The following is a 26,613-nucleotide window of genomic DNA, read 5'->3' as shown; positions in this document are numbered from 1 at the left end:
AAAAAAAGCCAAACTCATAGAAACAGAGAGTAGAATGGTGGTTCACCAGGAGCTGGAAGGAGGGAGTCATGGGGAGTTATTTTTTTTAATGGGTACAGGGTTTCCATTTTGCAAGATGAAAAGAATTCTGGAGATAGATGTTGGTAATGGTTAGACAATTTTATGAATGTACTGAATACCACTGAACTGTACACTTACAAATGGTTAAAACGTTGACTTTTACATTATGTGTATTTGACCACAATAAAAAAAATGGGGGGGGGAAATAATCCAAATCCAAGCCTCTGTCATATCCTGCCTGGATTACTGCAATAACATTCTATCTAGTCTCCTTGTTTCCATCCTTATTCCTTTGGTCTATTCTCCACAAAGCAGCCATGTTGAAATAATGTGAGTTTATGTCATTCCTCCAATAGCTTTCTACCTCATTGGTAATAAAAACCTAAGTCTTCACCATTACTTACAAAACCCTATGTGATCTGGTCCACTACTACAGCTCAGACACCATCTCTTAGCACTGTGCCCCTAACCTGTACCTTTCTTTGAATAGTCCAAATAAATATCCCCACAACTCAGGGCTTTTGTACTATCTGTGTTTCTTCCTCATGGGTTTATCTTCCCAAAGGTACCCATACCTCTTTCCAGTCTTTACTCAATATTTACTTTCTTAATGAATCCTTCTCTGACCACCCAAACTGATATTTTAACTTTTCTCCACCATGTACTGCATAGTCCACCTTCCTCTTTTATTTATTTTTTCTTTTTAGCATTTACTATTGTACTTACTACTAAATTTTACTTTACTTAATTCATGTTATTTTCATATTATTTGAAATGTTATTTTACTTATTTATACTTGTTCATACTATGACTCTCCCATGAGCACATGTCCTCCATTAAGGCAGGAATTATTTTGTGTATTTGTTTACTAATGTGTCTTTTGATCCTATAATAATACCTGGCATATAGTAGGTGATTAATAAATAAGTGTAAAATGATTACATAAATTAATATTACTCCATGTGTGAGAATCATAGTAGAGAAAATTCAGTGGTAGTTAGTATAATTAACATGGGCTTGGAGTCAGATAAATATGAACTTAAATTCAGGCTCTGCCACTTATTGGTTAGGCCTTGAAATTTGGATTAAATTGGCCAATTTGAAAAGGAGATATAAGTCATTCTAGGCTGAGAGAACCATAAAAGCTAAGATAAGAAATTGCTTGGCACTTGTGCAGGAGAGAAAGTGACTTAATTTGGTTGGAGTAAAGAAAACATAAAATAGATTAGTGTGAAATAAGCATGAAAATATAAATTGTTAATAGATCATGGAGCTTACTGATGAAATTTGGGAGAGTGGAGTTATTATAAAGGCAAAAGGAAGTGAAGAAAGTTTTGTGAATTATGTTATTAAAGCTGTTAATAAGAAAATCTAATATGATATAGAGGGGACTAAGCTAAAAAGAGTGATATTGATTGCAAAGCTATTTCTGTAATCTAGAAGACATGTAGTGAGAGCCTGAATCAGAGGGCATTTATGAATACTGAGGGAACACAACTTAATGGAGAAATGCTGTGAAGAAAGAATTGATAATACATATTTCATTACTGAATAGCAGATCACTACAGAGGCAAAAGAGTATGTCACATATTTAAGTCTCAAAAACTGTTGAATAACATCCCCATTTACAAAACAAAAAGGACAACAAAACAGGTTTGTGAGCAATGAAACAAGGTTCACTTCAGGACATAGGAGGTTTGAGAAATCAGTGGACATCAAGGTATAGATACATACCAAAGAGTTGAAAATGAGGCTGTAACTCAAGAGAGACTGGAAGTGGTGAAAACATAAATACAATGATCATGAGCATACAGCTTCAAGTCAAGAGATTAAACCATATTGACAACAGAGAGCGTATACAAAAAAGAAGGTCAAAGGATCTCACATGAGACTCCTATGCTAAGGGAGTTGGAAGAGCCAGATAATGAAAGAGACACAGGACAGTTAGAGGTGGAGAAGGAGCTGGTAAGTCTAGAGGCTATAGGAGAAGTACTTCAGTGACAGTACAAAGCCTGAGAGGTGATGAAAGACATTGGATTTGGTGACCAAGTATAATTATTTGCTGAATAAACAAATGTATAAAAGAATAGATTACAAAAAATGGTCTGTGAAGGAAAATGTCACATAATAGTACATTAACAAGATAAAACGGAGTGGTGTGTTTGGACAGAGGAGGTGTGCCTACAGGAGTTTTGGCTAGGATGAGGTACAAGGAGAAAGAGAGAAATGGAAAGTGAAAAAGATATTGGGGATGTTTGATATTAGATTAGGAGTAGAATGAGAGGCATGATCCAAGTCATAAAAATAGGAATTCAGTGTAACTATAAAAAGGATGCCCTCCATTGAAGAATGGGTGGTAGTTAAGTGATACAATGAAGGAAAACTTAGGGTTCATACCAGAGTATTGCTTCTTGGTAAATTATGAGAAAAACTGATTTATAGGCAGAGATCCTGAGACAGGTCAGATTACTTCACCTCAACACGTTCACAAACTGCAATGACTATAAATCAGATTTTCTAAGTTGGGACAGATGGGGATACTTGATGTTTCTAAGATACTGGGAACTTTTACAATAATTTAGGCATTTTATGTTTCCCATAGGGAACAATCACCCACATGGCTCTCTCTTCTGTTATGGAAAACTGCACCCTTACTTATAGACCACCAAGTAAACACTTGAATGAAACCCTCTCATGGAACCCAATCTGGCCGATCATTAGAAGTGGATCAGATATAACCTGTAGGGGGCAGTACAGGCTCAGCCCCTCTGAGAAACTCTTTAGAAAAAATTTTCTCAGTAAATAGTTAAGACACAAATTTATCAAACCTAACTATGTGTAACACCATCTTCTGATGTGCTTCCTTTAGAAACAGGTAGCATATATCATTCCTCACCAATTGTGATTCATGTTTCTTCTTTTCTAAAGGATAACAATAGGTTTATTTCAATGGTTTATGTTAAGTTAAAATAGATATGTGAACTGCTCAATATTTTATGATATATTACATATTTTGTAATATTTAGATAAAGAGAGAGTGAACAAATACAGTCTAGCAAAATTAAGTCCATTTATAATTACTTCATTAAGGAGTCATACCTGAACAATGCCTTAATGAGATGGTAATGAGGTAAAAATGTGCTGCCAGAATAGGCACTGGAGAAAACCTTCTGGAAAAGGCAGCCCAGTGAAGTGAAAATAAGGGGGAAAAATACTCCTCTCTTTGTCTTGGCTAAGACTTCTTTATTTTAGGAGGTACAACACGTATTAAATCTTGTAAGTTTCAACTGGAGGATGGTGATTTAAAAAAAAAAAAAAAAGCCTAAAGAGTCAGGGAGAGTCAGGAGGGTAGGAGGGAGAGGGAGGAGGAGCAAGGAAAGGGTGGGTATGCTTAAACTTAAAATGGAGATAAAAAATAGTACCTCCCACCTCTAAGAGTCATTATAAGGATTTTATTAGTTCATATAATGTATACACATAGCATACAGCTAACACTCAGTAATGTGTGGCAGAATTCTTTTTATTTACTGATAATGAAGAAACTGATTAGGTTTTTTGTTCAAGACTATACAACTTTGTGAAAATGTGGATGGGAATTTAATTGAAGATGAGGCTGAGTCACATAATCATTTTCACTCATCTCCTTTGTTCAACTTTGCAAGAAAACTAGCCAAGGATAAAGGGCATAACTCTGCCCTGAAATACGTTCCCCTGGAGGAAGATTTCAGTGTTAAAATTTTTCACGCATCAATTAACTATGCCAAATAAATCACTAATTAAATACAACCACTATCTTAAAAAAAAATCGATGAGTCTCCAAAAATGTATACTTTTCTCCGATGGGATCAAGACGATAATTTCTAAATTCCCATTCATTGTGTAGCATTGAGAAAAGTCACTTCCGCAAGAATTCTTCAAATTGCTCTTCTAAGCAAAATAAATGAGATTTTCTTTTAAAAGGAAATTTTAGCAAATCCAGCAATTCTAGCACATGCCATTCCCATGCTCTAACATATACAAGACTATAATTTCTTGTATTTTTAGGTTTTCTACAACACTGCAATAATGATGGAAAACGCTACTGAGAAGATTCATTATGTGGAAAATATTGAATGGTGCATAGAATCTGACCTGGTTTGAGTGTGACTTTCTGGTATAAATACTACAGAGCCTGCTATCAAGTTTAAATTGGCAAAATTAAAATCTATCATATGAAGAAGCTTACAGTTATATTTTTCTTAAATAGAATATAAATACATACTTATACAGTGAAAATATAATAAGGGCAATATATAGAGTATATATTTCCTTTAGGTATCAGATATCTAGAAAAATCTCCCCAAGTAATGTGACTAGTAAATTTCATCCATTTTCCCATTCTTTTAAATGACCTCTCTTTAATAAGCTTTGTGTTTTGGTTGGTAGCCTTTATAAAAACTAATCTTACAGGTAATTATATAATGAAAGTACAAATCACTATTATAAAAATCCCCATTCATGAAGAATCAACATACATTAAACCTAGAGAGGTCTCAATAACAAAACCGCATCATGTGAAGTATCTAATACAACTGAGAACAATGAAACGGCTCCTGATGGTGGAGAAAAAAAAGGCACTGCAAAATTCAAAACAAACAAAAACCATGCTAGGTTATCTACAAACAAAAACCATGTTAGGTTATCTTGGGTGAAGAAGTTCTTTGGTTTGGAGAACAGAGAGTAAATGTTGACAGACCTGTGAAGGAAATGGGCTCCGTGTGGGGTCAGAGGTGGTGACATAAGCAGCCTGTGTGTAGGCATAGCTCTTGAACCGAGGCTTAGGAGAGGAAGGAGTTCGCTCATAGCCCTGTGCTAGACTGACTGTGATCTGCAGAAGGGTTCGGGAGAGGAGGACAGAGAGGAGGAGGAGACATGATAAGTAACCCTGGAAGGACTGCTTTCCAGCACACTAGAAAAAAACGAATGTTAAATGGAAACAGTGAGATGAAAAATTTAATCCTAAATATATATAAGTGATATTAGAAACTGGTACACTCCAAGAATTGTGGTGCTCAATGTCATGTTGGAGAACAGGTAGTCAGGGAAGAGAGGAGGATGGAATTTAACCATAAAGATTCCATCCTGACACACCTCCAGCACTAATATGGGATGCTGCTCTTCAAACTGGCAAAAACAAGCAACCCAAAGCAATTTTCTCTGAACCCAAAGTAAACAAAACCAGAATTCATCACGTCAATACCTTGGAAAGGACTGAAGCTTTCATAAGCTAAATATAGAATTAGCTCAGTAGAGTGAGAAAATTAGGCCTGAGAGCTTTCCACGCCTTCAGCAGAAATTTTGCTAAAGGCTTTTTCATCATTGTTTGTTTCAAAGAAAGTTAAGAAAAAAAACACCCTAATAAATATACACCGTTGGGAAGAAGCTCTAGCAATGTAACAGAAGAATCCCACTGGATTCTGTACAACATCATAAAAGTCTTCATCATATGTATTCTCTATTTAATTTTTATTTAAACTATTTTAAACTCATTTTATCTTATCAAAAATATTACCTTGAGTATGCAAAATTTGTTACTACAACAGCAAGTTGCCACTAAAAATAAGAAAACATTATTAAACAGAGTACTTACCTCTGCTCTTGGTCTAGTTCCTTGCTTTTTGCTCTAGTTGATGGAAAGTTTAATGTGTTTATGAGTCTATCTTTTATTTTATTTCACTTTACACAATGGAAATGCAATGTATTCTGTGTCCCATATTCCTATAACATGATGCATATCAATACCAGAGTATTTTAACAATGTGCCTTGAAAACAACATTATTGTCCATGATATCAGATGAAATTTAGGTTTACAGAGTCCTCTCCCTCTCTCTCCCTCTCTCTCTCTCTCCAAATACACACACACACAGACACACACACACAAAGCTATATATACATTATTTTTGTACATGTGTGTGTGAATATATATACGTATATATATATACTATGCTATATATATACATATATGTGTATCCATCCATAGACAATATAGATATGTGTGTATGATATCTAAAAATCCATATAAAACAGAAAATATCATTGATATTAGCTATTCTTTCGATCTTTTACCTGTTGAGAATAGTGCATTTGATGGTGTAATTGAAAATGTTCTTCTCTAGTAACTTTTGATGGCCTTGGCAACATCTCCACCTCCTGGATGGCTTCGATGCTCACTTGTTGAGGCAAAACTTGGAAGAGTGATGTGACGTACATTAAGATGGACTTCTTATCTGGATAAGTGGTGGCAACATCTGTAAGCACATTAACACCACACATCAATTTTTGGTTTCTATATCTGAGTGTCTAAAAGGGGAATGAACAAATCAATGTTACAGGGAGAAGACAGATTAATGAGCACTCGATTGTCCATGAATGTCCTCCAGAGACTAATTAGAACGTGGTAATCAGACCTAAAATGTCCTTCCAATTTGGCAGACCAATGAGATGAGCACTAAAGTTAATTTCTTTTCCTTGTTCACATAAAAACTTCATTCCGCAATACTTTTTCCTAAGTCAAATTGCCAAACTAGCCCATCTAAGAGAGTGGTTTTCATTAGATAAGAAACAAAAATAAAAGATTGCATCTTCCTTTCAATGGAAAGTTATAATAGCATGTCAATTAAAATGGTGCACTGGTAATTAAACAATTACACCAAAGAGCTTAATGCCCTGGCTTCCAGTAAAGAAAGCTTGCACCTCCTAATCAAATTTTTGCTGGTGAGTAAGCATGTAAAGAGCAAATTAATGTCTCTGTGTTGAAATGAACCATGTATTTCTACAATCAAAATAAAATAAAACAACTATATACCATAAGCATAATGATTTGTAATATTCCTTAACTATATTAAAAATATTTCTTTACATTATGGTGCATCTGTTAAAGTCAGATATCACTTTCTTTCTTAGACATTAGAGATAAATTTAAAAGTCCTTCACATAAAGTTAATCTGACATTATGTCCTTTGCCACATCTAGGGAATGAAAGAAACCCAGCATTTAAAGTCAATAATAATTCATAATAACACATATAATAAGTGGCAGCTCCTTCAAAAGCTTCTTTTGCTACTTGGCATTACAATTTACCCACTGTGCTCATTCCAGGGAACCAAATGCAATAACAATCCTTTATGTGAAGAGTACCATTAATCCCAGAAGTGTTAAACATAAATCCTGGCAGGAGGCCAAGACAACTTAGCAGCAATGTGCCAGGCATTGTTCTTGCCATAAATTTATCCTAGCTCAGCTAGCATTAAAAGATCTGTTTTAAGTTAAATATGTATATTCTGGTCAGGTGTTCTGTTTATAAGTTAAAAAGACAAGAGTCAAGTTCCCAAGCATAAAAGGAGGTTGAACAGGTCACTTAACTCCATTCCTTCGCAAGTCACAGGAACATGATTAATCAGAACAACTACTTTTAAAGTATTTTTAAAAAGAGAAGCAAAAAGTTAGCTAATGTTCCTTGGTCTGCTTCTATCCATGGTATAATACAGTCCTTCTTAATTTTTAATGTGCATATGAATCACCTGGGGATCTTTTTAAAATCAGAATCGGATTCAGTAGGTCGGGGTGGAGCATGAGGCTCTGCATTTCCAGCAAGCTCCCAGGTGATGCTGAAGCTGCTGACTTGAAGACCATACTGTGAGTAACAAGGGTCGAAAAAAATGACACAGAAGCACGCTCTTATACTACCTCCTGCTTCATTGCTTTGCTTACTTGTTTTCAAAAGATACTTATTGGACACTTAAATGCATAACGCTTAAAGGTACAAAGTTATTGATATTTAATACATATTCTCTGCTCCCTATTATAATTTAATTATTAGCCAACAGATGGTGAAGATAATTTTTTGCAAATACTTTTTAGGAAAGAACTAAAGAATACCTTGTGTATAAGTACTGCCTTTCTAAAAAAACAAATCTTACTAACTTAGCATTGAAATTCTAAAATCTACCTTTCATTTGATAATTGTTTTTCAAGTGTTCATTGTATGGCAGATACTATACTTCTTCACAATATGTTTTTGAAACTCTAGAATGTTTTCTTCCTTCTCACTAGTAACTAGTCAGTTTTATCTGTAATGAGCAAAATTTAGAATTGTTTATTTTTTAGTGCATTAAATAAAACCATGCTGTGAGAAAGGCACTGAATTTTAAAAGGTTGTCTGTGTAAATAGAAAGTTCCATGACTATTTACTGCTATATTAGACATGGGCATATATATGTCTGGCCTCAAATGCAAACCATGATCAAAATAAATAAAGGTAAAAATAGATCTAGCATTATTTCTATTGCCCCAAGCAAATGTCAAAAATTTTAGCATATTTTATCTACATAAAACACCTTTCGGATGAACATGAATATTCATAAATATCAATCACTACAATCACTATTTGATCAAACTATTGATATTTTTGCCCCAATCTATTACCATCCCACCTCAGAAGTTGTACAGGATTCAGCTGTACCAGTAAGTAGAATCCAGTATTTCTTTTTCTTTTTACAAAAAGGAAATTAGATATTCTAAAATATGTTGAATTCCTTCCAAATATATTTACTAAAGGCCTATTAAATTTTAAATATTTTAATAGATTATCCAGGAGATTAACAAGATAGAGAATCCATGGATTCTGCTTACAGTTTGGAATAATAAAATAAGAAGAACAAAATAATTGCACTGCTAAAGAGAATTTAAAATGTGTTCCTCTAATTGGCACAGCCAGTGCTTTAATATGTTCAGAAAAAGGAAGAAAGTATACATTACTGGAGGATCAGAAAATTCTTTATAAATAGAAAACCGAAATAAATTTGTATAGGGTTTCATTAGGGGAAAACCTAATGAAATGGAGAAAGGTATTCTAGGCAGTAGAAAAGCATGAGTAAAAGTACAGAGGTAGGGACAGATTAGACATGCTCTGGGAAGAGCGCCTTTGGGTGTCTTAGCCACAGAGTTGAGAATAGTGATTAATAGGAAAAAATGGGAAGCTTGTATGCAGAACACTAAGGGATCATCAATAGCAAAGTAGTCAATTTGGCCTTAGTTCAATAGGTTGGAGAGTAACTAACTACTTTTGATCAAGACTGTAACACCATTAAAATTTTTGTAAAGTAAAGCCATTAAGCACAGAATGGAACAAAGGAGAAAAAAACTAGAGGCAAGTAGGAGGCTGGGACCCAATCCAGATAGGAGGTGTCAGAGAACTAAAATAGGCTGTGTAATGAAAACAAGGGGATGCATAATAGAAAATCTAAGACATCCCCAAAATAACTTCATTCAATTTCAGATCATTTACTCCACAGTCTTTGCGAATGCCTATATACAAAATCCAGTCCTAAATCCTGGGGGTACAAAGATTAATAAACTGAAAATGAAATGGAAGAAGGAGGATTGAAGGAGGAAACTGCTTGTTCTGTAGCCATGGTAACAAGTAGCCACCAACACAAGTTTCAATCTCATTTAATCAATTAGCAATTACCTGCCTACATGGTCTTGATCATGCTTCTGCAAGCCAACCAACATCAACCCCTCCCTTCTGAAAGTCTGCCAATCAGAAGTGGACTTGCTCCAATGACCAAAATTCTGAATGCAAACCAATTAACAGTGGTCTCACCTGAGTAACCAACCATGCTTCTAAAGATGACATCAACCTACTCCGAAGTCTGACTGTTCATAAATCTCTTGACCCCTGGGTTTCCCCACCAAACCTAAGAATTTGAGGAAAGTGAGAATGATGGGATGTGATTTCCTTTTTTTTTTATTATAAGACATTAAAATACACAAAATAAAAGAAGTGGGTGAACCCCCAAAATAAGAACTTAAAACTATATGAAAGTTATCTTTGCACTAAAAACCTTATTATATAATGGGTTGATTGCCACAAAAGTTTAAATTAATAATTTCTAACCCAATCTTTGAAACCAGTTCAGGATGGAAATGTTGAGAACTCATAATACTGCCAGAAAATGTTATTTTATGAACAATAACACTGATTCTGATGAGTGTTTCTATAGTCACCAGAATTTTAATATTGAGGGCTATAGTGGAACAAATAAACCATTTAGGGAAATTGCATATTTTTCAAAGAAGTTGAAGCCCACAGCAGTTTGATGGCAAGTTCAAAAGCTAGTTCAAGTCAGAATTAGAACCCAGTCAGTGCATCATACTTCTCAGTACCTTACCTCCATTTTTTCACAGAATGCTATCTTACTGCATTTGAAAACCAAGTATCTCAAAGTCATTATCTAAATGATGACCCTGTGATCCATGTGGTTCCATTACCAAACATCACCTACACTCTCCAAAGTAGTAGTGATTTCTATTTCTAATAAGTGAGGTATAACAAGAGTAAATACACATAAAAATGCAATTTCAGCAGTAATCAAAGAAATGCAAATTAAATAAAGATGGAAGTGATTAACTATACTCCATTGCCTATCAAATTATCAAAGAATGACAAAAGGATAACAATCAATGTTGCAGAAGTGTCAGCAATTTGGCCAAACTCCTACTTTGCTGGAAGAGTATCAGTTGGTTCCAACGTTACGAAAAACATTTTGGCTATATCTAAAAACAATCATATTCAATGACCCAGTAATTTTCCTCCTAGGAATCCATCACAAGGAAATAATCAGAAATTTAAAAGAAGATTTATATAAACAATGTGAAATTTAAGCCCTCTTTACAATTAGAAAAGAAATATTTATCACACAAAAAAGAAAAAAAATTCAGACCATTCCAAATTGCTTGAGAGAAAACTAAAATTAGAAAGGATCAAATATGTAATTGTATGTGGACATACTGAGCCCTGAACCAAGATGGCTGAGTAGAAGGACGTGCTCTCACTCCCTCTTGCGAAAACACCAGAATCACAACTACCTGCTGGACAATGATCGACAGGAAAACACTGGAACTCACCAGAAGAGATGCCCCACATTCAAAGACAAAGGAGAAGCCACAATGAGACGGTAGGAGGGGTGCAATCACAGTAAAATCAAATCCCATAACTGCTGCGTGGGTGACTCACAGACTGGAGAACACTTATACCACAGAAGTCCACCCACTGGAGTGAAGGTTCTGAGCCCCACGTCAGGCTTCCCAACCTGAGGGTCCGGCAACGGGAGGAGGAATTCCTACAGAATCACACTTTGAAGGCTAGTGGGATGTAACTGCAGGACTTCGACAGGACTGGGGGAAACAGAGACTCCACTCGTGGAGGGCACACACAAAGTAGTGTGCTCATAACAACCCAGAGGAAGGAGTAGTATGGGAGGGTCTCCTGCAAAGGTGGGGGGTGGCTGTGGCTCACTGTGGGGACAAGGACACTGACATCAGAAGTTCTGGGGAGTACTCCTTGGCATGACCCCTCCCACAGTCTGCCATCAGCCCCAGCAAACAGCCCAGGTAGGCTCCAGTGTTGGGTTGCCTCAGGCCAAACAACGGACAGGGAGGGAACCCAGCCCCACCCATCAGCAGTCAAGCAGATTAAAGTTTTACTGAGCTCTGCCCACCAGAGAAACAGTCATCTATACCCACCACCAGTCCCTCCCATCAGGAAACTAGCACAAGCCTCTTAGACACCCTCATCCACCAGAGGGCACACAGCAGAAGCAAAAAGACCTACAATCCTGCAGCCTATGGAACAAAAACCACATTCATAGAAAGATAGACAAGATGAAAAGGCAGAGGGCTATGTACCAGATGAAGGAACAAGATAAAACCCCAGAAAAACAACGAAATGAAGTGGAGATAGGCAACCTTCCAGAAAAAGAATTCAGAATAATGATAGTGAAGATGATCCAGGACCTCGGAAAAAGAATGGACCCAAAGATCGAGAAGATGCAAGAAATGTTTAACAAAGACCTAAAGAATTAAAGAACAAACAAACAGAGATGAACAATACAATAACTGAAATGAAAACTACACTAGGAGGAATCAATAGCAGAATAACTGAGGCAGAAGAACGGATAAGTGACCTGGAAGACAGAATGGTGGAATTCACGGGTGCAGAACAGAATGAAGAAAAAAGAATGAAAAGAAATGAAGACAGCCTAAGAGACCTCTGGGACAACATTAACAGCAACAGCATTCGCATTATAGGGGTCCCAGAGAAGAGAGAAAGAAAGGACCTGAGAAAATATTTGAATAGATTATAGTCGAAAACTTCCCTAACATGGGAAAGGAAACAGCCGCCCAAGTTCAGAAAGTGCAGAGAGTCCCATACATGATAAACCCAAGGAGAAACACACCGAGACACATAGTAATCAAACTGGCAAAAACTAAAAACAACAAAAACAAACAAACAAACAAAAAACCCTAAAAACAAAGAAAAATTACTGATAGAAGCAAGGGAAAAATGACAAATAACACACAAAGGAACACCCATAAGGTTAACAGCTGATTTCTCAGCAGAAACTCTACAAGCCAGAAGGGAGTGGCATGATACCCTTAAAGCGATGAAAGGGAAGAACCTACAACCAAGATTACTCTACCTGGCAAGGATCTCATTCAGATTCGATGGAGAAATCAAAAGTTTTACAGACAAGCAAAAGCTAAGATAATTCAGCACCACCAAACCAGTGCTACAACAAATGCTTAAGGAACTTCTCTAAGTGGGAAACACAAGAAAAGAAAAGGACCTACAAAAACAAACACAAAATAATTAAGAAAATGGTCACAGGAATATACATATGGATAATTACCTGAAACGTGAATGCATTAAATGCTCCAACCAAAAGACACAGGCTTGCTGAATGGATACAAAAACAAGACACATATATATGCTGTCTACAAGAAACCCACTTCAGACCTAGGGACACATACAGACTGAAAGAGAAGGGATGGAAAAAGATATTCCATGCAAATGGAAATCAAAAGAAAGCTGGAGTAGCAATACTCATATCAGACAAAATAGACTTTAAAATAAAGAATGTTACAAGAGACAAGGAAGGACACTACATAATGATCAAGGGATCAATCCAAGAAGAACAATTATTAATATATATGCACATAACATAGGAGCACCTCAATACATAAAGCAACTGCTAACAGGTATAAAAGAGGAAATTGACAGTAACACAATAATAGTGGGGGACTTTAACACCTCACTTACACCAATGGACAGATCATCCAAAATGAACATAAATAAGGAAACAAAAGCTTTAAATGACACAATAGACCGGATAGATTTAATTGATATTTATAGGACATTCCAACCAAAAACAGCAGATTACACTTTCTTCTCAAGTGCGCATGGAACATTCTCCAGGATAGATCACATCTTGGGTCACAAATCAAGCCTCAGTAAAGTTATGAAAATTGAAATCATATCAAGCATCTTTTCTGACCACAATGCTATGAGATTCGAAATCAAGTATGGGGAAAAAACCCATAAAAACACAAACACATGGAGGCTAAACAACACTTTACAAAATAAACAGGAGATCACCGAAGAAATCAAAGATGAAATCAAAAAATACCTAGAGACAAATGACAAGGAAAACACAACGTTGCAAAACCTATGGGATGCAGCAAACGCAGTTCCTAAGAGGCAAGTTTATAGCTATACAAGCTTACCTCAAGAAACAAGAAACACCTCAAATAAACAATCTAACCTTACACTTAAAGGAACTAGAGAAAGAAGAACAAACAAAACCTAAAGTTAGCAGAAGGAAAGAAATCATAAAGATCAGAGCAGAAATAAATGAAATAGAAACAAAGAAAACAATAGCAAAGATCAATAAAACTAAAAGCTGGTTCTTTGAGAAGATAAACAAAATTGATAAACCATTAGCCAGACTCATCAAGAAAAAGAGGGAGAGGACTCAAATCAATAAAATTAGAAATGAAAAAGAAGTTACAACAGACACTGAAGAAATACAAAGCATCCTAAGAGACTACTACAAGCAACTCTATGCCAATAAAATGGACAACCTGGAAGAAATGGACAATTTCTTAGAAAGGTATAACCTTCCAAGACTGACCCAGGAAGAAACAGAAAATATGAACAGAGCAAGCACAAGTAATGAAATTGAAACTGTGATTAAAAATCTTCCAACAGGGCTTCCCTGGTGGCACAGTGGTTGAGAGTCCGCCTGCCAATGCAGGGGACATGGTTTCGTGCCTTAGTCCGGGAAGATCCCCCATGCCGTGGAGCGGCTGGGCCCGTGAGCCATTGCCGTGGAGCCTGCGTGTCCAGAGCCTGTGCTCCGCAATGGGAGAGGACAGAACAGTGAGAGGCCCGTGTACCGCAAAAAAAAAAAAAACAAAAAAAAAACCTTCCAACAAACAAAAGTCCAGGACAAGATGGCTTCACAGGTGAATTCTATCAAACATTTAGAGAAGAGCTAACACACATCCTTCTCAAACTCTTCCAAAATTTGCAGAGGAAGGAACACTCCCAAACTCATTCTATGAGGCCACCATCACCCTGATACCAAAACCAGACTAAGCTACGAAAAAGAAAGAAAATTACAGACCAACATCACTGATGAATATAGATGCAAAAATCCTCAACAAAATACTAGAAAACAGAACTTAACAACACATTAAAAGGATCATACAACATGATCAAGTGAGATTTATCCCAGGAATATAAGGATTCTTCAATATACCCAAATCAATCAAGGTGATACACCATATTAACAAACTGAAGAATAAAAACCATATGATCATCTCAACAGATGCAGAAAAAGCTTCTGACAAAATTCAACACCCATTTATGATAAAAACTCTCCAGAAAGTGGGCATAGAGGGAACCTACCTCAACATAATAAAGGCCATATACGACAAACCCACAGCCAACACCATTCTCAATGGTGAAAAACTGAAAACATTTCCTCTAAAATCAGGAAGAAGACAAGCTTGTCCACTCTCACCACTATTATTCAACACAGTTTTGGAAGTCCTAGCCAGGGCAATCAGAGAAGAGAAGGAAATAAAAGAATACAAATTGGAAAAGAAGAAGTAAAACTGTCACTGTTTTCAGATAACATGATACTATACATAGCGAATCCTAAAGATGTCACCCGAAAACTACTAGAGCTAATTAATGAATCTGGTAAAGTTGCAGGATACAAAATTAATGCACAGATATCTCTTGCATTCCTATACACTAATGATGAAAAATCTGAAAGAGAAATTAAGGAAAAACTCCCATTAACCACTGCAACAAAAAGAATAAAATACCCAGGAATAAACCTACCTAAGGAGACAAAAGACCTGTATGCAGAAAACTATAAGACACTGATGAATGAAATTAAAGATGATACCAACAGATGGAGAGATATGCCATGCTCTTGGATTGGAAGAATCAATATTGTGAAAATGACTATACTACCCAAAGCAATCTAAAGATTCAATGCAATCCCTATCAAATTTCCAATGGCATATTTTACGAAACCAGAGCAAAAAATCTTAAAATTTGTATGGAGACACAAAAGACCCCAAATAGCCAAAGCAGTCTCGAGGGGAAAAAATGTAGCTGGAGGAATTAGACTCCCTGACTTCAGACTATACTACAAAGCTACAGTAATCAAGACAATGTGGTACTGCCACAAAAACAGAAACATAGATCAATGGAACAAGATAGAAAGCCCAGAGATGAACCCATGCACCTATGGTCAACTAATCTATGACAAAGGAGGCAAGGATGTACAACAGAGAAAAGACAATCTATTCAATAATTGCTGTTGGGAAAGCTGGACAGCTGCATGTAAAAGAATGAAATTAGAACACTCCCTAACACCATACACAAAAATAAACTCAAAATGGATTAGAGACCTAAATGTAAGACTGGACACTAGAAAACTCTTAGAGGAAAACATAGGAAGAACATTCTTTGACATAAATCACAGCAACATCTTTTTTGATCCATCTCCTAGAGTAATGGAAATAAAAACAAAAATAAACAAATGGGGCCTAATGAAACTTCAAAGCTTTTGCGCAACAAAGGAAACCATAAACAAGACGAAAAGACAACCCTCAGAATGGGAGAAAATATTTGCAAACGAATCAGTGGACAAAGGATTAATCTCCAAAATATATAAACAGCTCATGCAGCTCAATATTAAAAAAAACAAGCAATGCAATCCAAAAATGGGCAGAAGACCTAAATAGATATTTCTACAAAGAAGACATACAGATGGCCAAGAAGCACAAGAAAAGATGCTCAATATCACTAATTATTAGGGAAATGCAAATCAAAACTACAATGAGGTATCACCTCACACCAGTTAGAATGGGCATCATCAAAAAATCTACAAACAGTAAATGCTGGAGAGGGTGTGGAGAAAAGGGAACCCTCTTGCACTGCTGGTGGGAATACAAATTGATACAGCCACTATGGAGAACAGTATGGAGGTTCCTTAAAAAACTAAAAATAGAATTACCATATATGATCCAGCAATCCCACTACTGGGCATATACCCAAAGAAAACCATAATTCAAAAAGACACATGTACCCTAATGTTCACTGCAGCACTATTTACAATAGCCAGGTCATGGAAGCACCCTAAATGCCCATCGACAGACGAATGCTTAAAGAACATGTGGTACATATATACAATGGAATACTACTCAGCCATTAAAAGGAACAAAATTGGGTCATTTGTTGAGACGTGGATGGATGTAAAGACTGTCATACAGAGTGAAGTAAGTCAGAAAGAGAAAAACAAATACCGTATATTAACTCATGTATGTGGAACCTAGAAAAATGGTACAGATGAACCGGTTTACAGGGCAGAGGTTGACACACACATGTAGACAACAAATGTATGGATACCAACGGGGTAAAGCCGCAGTGAGGTGGGGATGGTGGTGTGCTGTATTGGGTGATTGGGATTGACATGTATACACTGATGTGTATAAAACTGATGACTAATAAGAACCGGCTGTATAAAAAAATTTAATTATATTAAATTCAAAAATTCAACAAAAAAAATGACTACATACTGGGGAATTCTCTGGAGGGCCAGTGGTTAGAACTCTGTGCTTCCACTGCAGGGGGCCCGGGTTTGATCACTGGTCAGGGAACTAAGATCACACAATCCTGCTGCACAGCCAAATAAATAAATAAAAGACTTTACACTGGATGGTTTTTTTTTTTGTTTATTTATTTATTTATTTTAATTTTGGCTGTGCTGGGTCTTTTTTGCAGCACAGGGGAATGTGGGCATGTGGAATCTTAATTCCCCAACCAGGATCAAACTCGCGTCCCATGCATTGGAAGGCGGATTCTTAACCACTGAACCACCAGAGAAGTCCCTGGATGTTTCCATTTATATGACCATCTTGCAAAGGCATAACTATGGGGCCAGAAAACTGTTCACTGGATGCCAGGGGCTGGGAGTGGGGGAAGGGTTGACTATAAATGAGTATGGGGGAATTTTTTGAAATGATGAAACTGTTCTGTATCCTGGTTGTTGTGGCAATTACACAATTGTATACATTTGTCAAAACTCACAGAACTGCACATTAAAAAGGATGTATTTCACTCTGTATAAATAATACCTTAATTTTTAAAAAAATGAGTAAAAAGAGCCCACTGTATGGGAGAGGGACCTAAAAGCCAAAATTATATAAAAGTCAGCAAAAATGATACTTAAATTTTTTTTACAACTGAAGATGTCATTACTCAGATTAAAACATTTACAATGCCAAAAACGAGGATATAACTACACTGGAAGGCTAGAGAAAGGTGAAATGTGTGTTGGAGGCAAGCAGTAAGTGTGCAGCTGTTATGAGAGCTAAATCCTCATCTTTCATTGTAGGAATTCACTGGATAATGTTTAAATCTGAAAAATCAAGACAAAGCAGGATAAGCTTTCTATTTAGAACCATGGAGGCAAAATCAAAGGCTTCAGCTAGAAAACTGGAAGCTGGAAAGACTCCCACCCTGGGTTGTGGGAATCGTGGGTGAAGAGGGTTGGGACAAAAGACAGCTAGATTTTTGTTTCAAGTCTTAAAACTTTGACTCTTCGAACTATGTATATGCATACCTTTGATGACAATAAAACTTTTTAAAATGAAAAAAAATAATAATAATTGTATGTGAGTACTACAAAGCCATTCAAAATGTTGCTTTTGAAGAATATTTGATAATATATAAAAATAAATTCTTTATAAAGTAACATCAGAGATAAAGATGTATAATTTACATAGAATATAATAAAAATTTTTATGGAAAAGGCTAGGGGAACATACTTTAAGACATTAGTGAAATGGGTATGCTGGTGGGATTGAAAATAATTTACTTTTTCTCTTTCATCCTATCTATATCTTCCACAATATTCCACACTCACTAATTTTATAATTAGATACTATATTCTATAGTAAAAGTATCTGTAAAGATCAAACAGAGACAATAAAATCAAAGTTGCACAAAGTTTTCTTTTAGTATGCCCTCATTCCCAAAAAGTCAATACGAATGAGTTTGTTAAGAAACTGGTGTTTTCAACAAAACTGTTCTTATCTTGGGCAATCAACCTCCAGAAAGTGTGATTAGCCAGCTGCCAGACAGAACCTTGAAATACCTCTGGGAAATCTAAACAGGAGCCTCCACTGTCTAACCCTCAGGTCAGTTTTCTGCCAGGAGAAAGGCAGGAACTGAAATACTGGATTATAATGTATATCATGTGTAATCAGAAAGAAGCAAGATTTCAAAGATAAGAGATTTATAAACGTGCACTCACAAAGTTTGGTCAGACTTTTAAGAGCTTTATAACAAAATTAAGAAGGATGCCATGTAGAAACCACGATCAGAATAAACCTGGATCAGTTCCTACAAAATCTGTATTAGGAACAAAACAATAAATAAATTCGCTGTAAGAAAAGGAGAATGGGTGAACTGGAAAGAAGAAACTTGTGGTCCAAAACCAGACATGGTGAGATAACTCTAAATATGAAAATGTGAACACATATTTGTAAACACAATAAAAAATCCTGTGTTTGCTAAAATAACCAAACGCACAGATGTGAAATTCTAAAGAACTTACTGCTGGAAGCAGAGTAGGTTTACACCTGAGGTCTATAAATGAAGAGACAATGTCATAATGTCATCTGATCTCTAAGCACTAGAATTTGTAAATTGCAGGTGATATCACAGCAATGGACTAATTCATTAAAGCGCTAGATTGTTATTTTCAATTTTAATATTTTTCATCCAGCACTACATTCTACATACATGCACTTTCCATTTACAAGTCATTGTGCACAATGGCTGTACAGCATTCTAGTAAGAAAATAACTCACACAGGTCCCCTTCAGTTAAATTCTTTAATATTCTACAATACATGTTCTGCCCTCACTAAATTAAGTACCCTTTAATTAAGCCGTTCCATAATTTTAGCATTTCACTCACTGATCCAAGTTGCTTTTATCATCTAATAACAATGCTTCTCATTAAAGGGCTTTAAAATATAGTAATGAAAATAATTTTTATTAATGAAGATGATTCAGTCTCATGATAAAATTAATGATAAAAACTACAGGCTTTTATTTATACTTGAGAAAGACTAAACAATTTTATCTTTTAAACATCCAGTTATTCCTGTCAAGGTGCTTATGGTATACCTAGCAGAAAACTATGACTGTAATCTTGGTAGAAGTAGAAAACAGTGCTCAAAATGCATAATGCTGGGCTTCCCTGGTGGCGCAGTGGTTGGGAGTCCACCTGCCGATGCAAGGGACACGGGTTTGTGCCCCGGTCCGGGAAGATCCCACAGGCCGCGGAGCGGCTGGGCCCGTGAGCCATGGCTGCTGAGTCTGCGCATCCGGAGCCTGTGCTCCGCAACGGGAGATGCCACAGCAGTGAGAGGCCCGCGTATAACCAAAAAAAAAAAAAAAAAAAAAAAAAAAAAAAAAAAATGCATAACGCTTACCTAGGGTCTAACAGGGAAAAACAAAAACAAAAAATCAGGTGCTTACAGGAGATTTCAGATACACTGAAAACTAGTTCAGCTTTCTGGCCATTGACCAAACAATGCTAAAGATACCTATGCAAATATACATTGTGTATTCAATAAAATAAATAATGGTAGCTAGAAGTGATGTTACTGATTCTGAAAAGTATCGGATTGACAATATGAGACACTGAAAACTATTTTTAACAAATGTTTGCTGAGTTATTACTTTGTACCAGCTTAGTTTTTGAGGACATAGATATATATCGTAGTCTTTGTGGATACAGTGGTAAATAAATAAGCCCAGAGATCTGTTCTCAAGGAACTTTGATTCTAATGGGGAAGCAAAATTAAAATAAATGATTTCAAAATCCTCAATTTACCACCTACCAATTTATCCCTACCACTTAGTTCTTACTGCTTCATTGTATATAAAAAAAAATAATTGCCTTCCACAAATGTGCTACCGTTGCGAGACTTTTGGGGGGGAATTAAATAGGAGTGGGGACTCTGTGGTGTTAAGACCAAACATTCTGATAGTGCCTGAAAACAAATGCACAGAAGCTGGTGGGTAACAGTCAATTAAATGGAAATTCTCAGCCAATCCTAACTTTACGAGTTTCAGATAAACCACCTTTACACTGAATGTTTTGTAACCAAATATCAAATGTCTTCTGTGTGCAGCTAATCAAAGTGAAGTGCACTGCCTTAAAATTATCAAATCCAAAATGCAACAAATTTCCAAAACTCTCTTCTCCAGCTACTCACTGAGTTTGCACCCCACAGACACCCCAAAACACACCACCAGACGTGAACCTGCCCACCAGAAAGACAAGACCCAGACTCATCCAACACAACACAGGCACCACTCCCCTCCACCAGGAAGCCGACACAACCCACTGAACCAACCTTAGCCACCGGGGACAGACACCAAAAACAATGGAACTAGAACCTGCAGCCTGTGAAAAGGAGTCCCCAAAGATAAGCAAAATGAGATAAGGTAAGATAAGCAAAATGAGAAGACAGAAAAACATAAAGCAGATGAAGGAGCAAGGTAAAAACACACCAGACCTAACAAATGAAGAGAAAATAGGCACTCTACCTGAAAAAGAATTCAGAATAATGAAAGTAAAGATCATCCAAAATCTTGGAAATAGAATAAAGTGCAAGAAACATTTAACAAGGACCTAAAAGAACTAAACAGGAAAAAAGCAATGATGAACAACACAATAAATGAAATTAAATATACTCTAGAAGGGATCAATAGCAGAATAACTGAGGCAGAAGAATGGATAAGTGACCTGGAAGATAAAAGAGTGGAAATAACTACTGCAGAGTAGAATAAAGAAACAAGAATGAAAAGAAAGGAGGACAGACTCAGAGACCTCTGAGACAACATTAAACACACCAACATTCGAATTATAGGGGTCCCAGAAGAAGAAGAGAAAAAGAAAGGGACTGAGAAAATATTTGAAGAGATTATAGTTGAAAACTTCCCTAATATGGGAAAGGAAATAGTTAATCAAGTCCAGGAAGCACAGAGAGTCCCATACAGAATAAATCCAAGGAGAAACACCCCAAGACACATATTAATCAAACTATCAAAAATTAAATATAAGGAAAGATATTAAAAGCAGCAAGGGAAAAACAACAAGTAACACATAAAGGCATCCCCATAAGGTTACCAGCTGATCTATCAGCAGAAACTCTGCAAGCCAGAAGGGACTGGCAGGACATATTTAAAGTGATGAAGGAGAAAAACCTACAACCAAGAGTACTCTACCCAGCAAGCATCTCATTCAAATTTGACGGAGAAATTAAAACCTTTACAGATAAGCAAAAGCTGAGAGAGTTCAGCACCACCAAACCAGCTTTATAACAAAAAGTTAAAGGAACATCTCTAGGCAAGAAACACAAGAGAAGGAAAAGACCTACAATAACAAACCGAAAACATTTAAGAAAACAGGAAAAGGAACATACGTATTGATAATTACCTTAAATGTAAATGGATTAAATGCTCCAAAGAAAAGACAAAGACTGGCTGAATGGATACAAAAACAAGCCCCCTATACATGCTCTCTACAAGAGACCCACTTCAGACCTAGGGACACATAAAGACTGAAAGTGAGGGGATGGAAAAAGATATTCCACGCAAATGGAAATCAAAAGAAAGCTGTAGTTAGCAATTCTCATATCAGACAAAATAGACTTTAAAATAAAGACTATTAGAAGAGACAAAGAAGGACACTACATAATGATCAAAGGATCGATCCAAGAAGAAGATATAACAATTGTAAATATTTAGGCACCCAACATAGGAGCACCTCAATACATAAGGCAAATACTAACAGCCATCAAAGGGGAAATCGACAGTAACACAATCATACTAGGGGACTTTAACACCCTACTTTCACCACTGCACAAATCATCTAAAATGAATATAAATACGGAAACACAAGCTTTAAATGATACATGAAACAAGATGGACTTAATTGGTACTTATAGGACATTCCACCCAAAAACAACAGAATACACATTTTTCTCAAGTGCTCATGGAACATTCTCCAGGATAGATCATATCTTGGGTCACAAATCAAGCCTTGGTAAATTTAAGAAAACTGAAATAATATCAAGTATCTTTTCTGACCACAACGCTATGAAACTAGATACCAATTACAGGAAAAGATCTTTAAAAAATACAAAGACATGGAGCCTAAACAATACACTACTTAATAACCAAGTGGTCACTGAAGAAATCAAAGGGGAAATCAAAAAATACCTAGAAACAAATGATAATGGAGACACAATGACCCAAAACCTACGGGATACAGCAAAAGCAGTTCTAAGAGGGAAGTTTATAGCAATACAATCCTACCTTAAGAAACAGGAAACATCTCAAATAATCAACCTAACCTTGCACCTAAAGCAATTAGAGAAAGAGGAACAAAAAACCCCAAAGTTTGCAGAAGGAAAGAAGTCATAAAAGATCAGATCACAAATAAATGAAAAAGAAATGAAGGAAATGATAGCAAAGATCAATAAAACTAAAAGTTGGTTCTTTGAGAAGATAAACAAAATTGATAAACCATTAGCCAGACTCATCAAGAAAAAAAGGGAGAAGACTCAAATCAATAGAATTAGAAATGAAAAAGGAGAAGTAACAACTGACACTGCAGAAATACAAAAATTCATGAGAGATTACTACAAGCAACTCTATGCCAATAAAATGGACAACCTGGAAGAAATGGACAAATTCTTAGAAATGCACAACTTGTCGACACTGAACGAGAAAGAAATAGAAAATATGAACAGACCAATCACAAGCACTGAAATTGTAACTGTGATTAAAAATCTTCCAACAAACAAAAGCCCAGGACCAGATGGCTTCACAGGAGAATTCTATCAAACATTTAGAGAAGAGCTAACACCTATCCTTCTCAAACTCTTCCAAAATATAGCAGAGGGGGAAACACTCCCAAACTCATTCTACGAGGCCACTATCACCCTGATACCAAAACCAGACAAAGATGTCACAAAGAAAGAAAACTATAGGCCAGTATCACTGATGAACACAGATGCAAATGTCCTCAACAAAATACTAGCAAACAAAATCCAACAGCACATTGAAAGGATCATACAACATGATCAAGTGGGGTTTCTCCCAGGAATGCAAGGATTCTTCAATATACGCAAATCAATCAACATGATACACCATATTAACAAACTGAAGGAGAAAAACCATATGATCATCTCAATAGACGCAGAGAAAGCTTTTGACAAAATTCAACACCCATTTATGATAAAAAACCCTCCAGGGCTTCCCTGGTGGTGCAGTGGTTGAGAGTCCGCCTGCTGATGCAGGGGACATGCGTTCGTGTCCTGGTCCAGGAGGATCCCACATACCGCGGAGCAGCTGGGCCCATGAGTCATGGCCACTGAGCCTGCGCGTCCAGAGTCTGTGCTCCGCAGCGGGAGAGGCCACAACAGTGAGAGGCCCGGTAAATGGAAAAAAAAAAAAAACCCTCCAGAATATAAGCATAGAGGAAACTTACCTCAACATAATAAAGGCCATATATGACAAACCCAAAGCAACATGATTCTCAATGGTGAAAAACTGAAACCATTTCCTCTAAGATCAGGAACAAGACAAGGTTGTCCACTCTCACCACTATTATTCAACATAGTTTTGGAAGCTTTAGCCACAGAAATCAGAGAAGAAAAGGAAATAAAAGGAATCCAAATCGGAAAAGAAGAAGTAAAGCTGTCACTGTTTGCAGATGACAGGATACTATACATAGAGAATCCTAAAGATGCCACCAGAAAACTACTAGAGCTAATCAATGAATTTGGTAGTGTAGCAGAATACAAAATCATTGCACAGAAATCTCTTGCATTCCTATACACTAATGATGGAAACTCTGAAAGAGAAATTAAGTAAACACTCCCATTTACCACTGCAAATAATGAGTATAATACCTAGGAATTAACCTACCTAAGGAGACAAAAGACCTGTATGCAGAAAATTATAAGACACTGATGAAAGAAATTAAAGACAATACAAACAGAGGGTGAGATATACCATGTTCTTGGATTGGAAGAATCAACATTGTGAAAATGACTATACTACCCAAAGCAATCTACAGATTCAGTGCAATCCCTATCGAACTACCAATGGCATTTTTCACAGAACTAGAATGAAAAATTTCACAATTTGTATGGAAACACAAAAGATGCCGAATAGCCAAAGCAATCTTGAGAAAGAAAAACGGAGCTGGAGAAATCAGGCTCCCAAACTTCGGACTATACTACAAAGCTACAGTAATCAAGACAGTATGGTACTGGCACAAAAACAGAAATGGAGATCAATGGAACAGGATAGAAAGCCCAGAAATAAACACACGCACATATCGTCACCTTATTGTTGATAAAGGAAGCAAGAATATACAATGGAGAAAAGACAGCCTCTTCAATAAGTGGTGTTAGGAAAACTGGACAGCTATATGTAAAAGAATGAAATTAGAACACTCCCTAATACCACACACAAAAATAAACTCAAAATGGATTAAAGACTTAAATGTAAGGCCAGGCACTATAAAATTTTTAGAAGAAAACTTAGGCAGAACACTCTGTGCCATAAATCACAGCAAGATGCTTTTGACCCACCTCCTAGAGAAATGGAAATAAAAACAAAATAAACAAATGGGACCTAATGAAACTTCAAATCTTTTGCACAGCAAAGGAAACCATATACCAGACAAAAAGACAACTCTCAGAATGGGAGAAAATATTTGCAAATGAAGCAACAAAAGATTAATCTCTGAAATTTACAAGCAGCTCATGTAGCTCAATATCAAAAAAACACACAACCTAATGTAAAAATGGGCAGAAGACCTAAATAGACATTTCTCCAAAGAAGATATACAGATTGCCAACAAACACATGAAAGGATGCTCAACATCACTAATCATTAGAGAAATGTAAATCAAAACTACAATGAGGTATCACCTCACACCAGTAAGAATGGCCATCATCAAAATATCTACAAACAATAAATGCTGGAGAGGGTTTGGAGAAAAGGGAACCGTCTTGCACTCTTGGTGGGAATTTAAATTGATACAGCCGCTATGGAGAACAGTATGGAGGTTCCTTAAAAACTGAATATAGAACTACGATATGACCCAGCAATCCCACTACTGGGCATATACCCTGAGAAACCGTAATTCAAAAAGAGTCATGTACCACAGTGTTCATTGCAGCTCCATGTACAATAGCCAGGACATGGAAGCAACCTAAGTGTCCATCAACAGATGAATGGATAAAGAAGATGTGGCACATATATAAAATGGAATATTACTCAGCCATAAACGGACACGAAATTGAGTTATTTGTAGTGAGGTGGATGGACCTAGAGTCTGTCATACAGAGTGAAGTCAGAAAGAGAAAAACAAATACCGTATGCTAACATGTATATATGGAATCTAAAAAGAAAATAAATAAATGGTTCTGAAAAACCTAGGGTCAGGACAGGAATAAAGATCCAGATGTAGAGAATGGACTTGAGGACACGGGGAGGGGGAAGGGTAAGCCTGACGAAGTGAGAGAGTGGCATGGACATATATATACTACGAAATGTAAAACAGATAGCTTAGTGGGAAGCAGCCACATAGCACAGGGAGATCAGCTCGGTGCTTTGTGACCACCTAGAGGGGTGGGATAGGGAGGGTGGGAGGGAGACGCAAGAGGAAGGAGATATGGTGATATATTTATAGGTATACCTGATTCACTTTGCTATAAAGCAGGAACTAACACACCATTGTAAAGCAATTATACACCAATTAAGATGTAAAAAAATAAAAATAAAATGGATAAACAATGAGGTCCTACTGTACAGCGCAGGGAACTATATATAATATCCTGTGATAAAACATAATGGAAAACAATATAAATAAGAATGTATGTATGTGTATAACTGAGTTACTTTGCTGAAGAACAGAGATTGGCGCAGCATTGTAAATTAACTATACTTCAATTTAAAAAAATTTTTTTAAAGAAAAAAAGAGACTAGTTTTACAAGTATCGCAACAACTGCATCTGCCTTCCCTTTTGTGTGATTTATTTATAGTG

General features: G+C 36.4%; 1 protein-coding gene across 1 annotated transcript in view; it reads right to left on the bottom strand.

The window, feature by feature from the left end:
• Positions 1-26,613, bottom strand: part of DMD (dystrophin) — a 1,698,782-nt gene that overhangs the window by 1,575,248 nt on the left and 96,921 nt on the right. The window contains exons 3-4 of the mRNA XM_060087208.1: positions 6,167-6,348; positions 4,796-4,927 (exon numbers count right to left, since the gene is read on the bottom strand). Of these exons, the coding sequence (XP_059943191.1) occupies positions 4,796-4,927; positions 6,167-6,348 (314 nt within the window). The remainder of the gene's footprint in view (positions 1-4,795; positions 4,928-6,166; positions 6,349-26,613) is intronic.

Source organism: Mesoplodon densirostris, chromosome X (assembly GCF_025265405.1).
Source record: "Mesoplodon densirostris isolate mMesDen1 chromosome X, mMesDen1 primary haplotype, whole genome shotgun sequence".
Classification (NCBI taxonomy): domain Eukaryota; kingdom Metazoa; phylum Chordata; class Mammalia; order Artiodactyla; family Ziphiidae; genus Mesoplodon; species Mesoplodon densirostris.
Note: the sequence above shows the minus strand (reverse complement) of the source record. Positions and strands in the feature narration are given on the sequence as shown.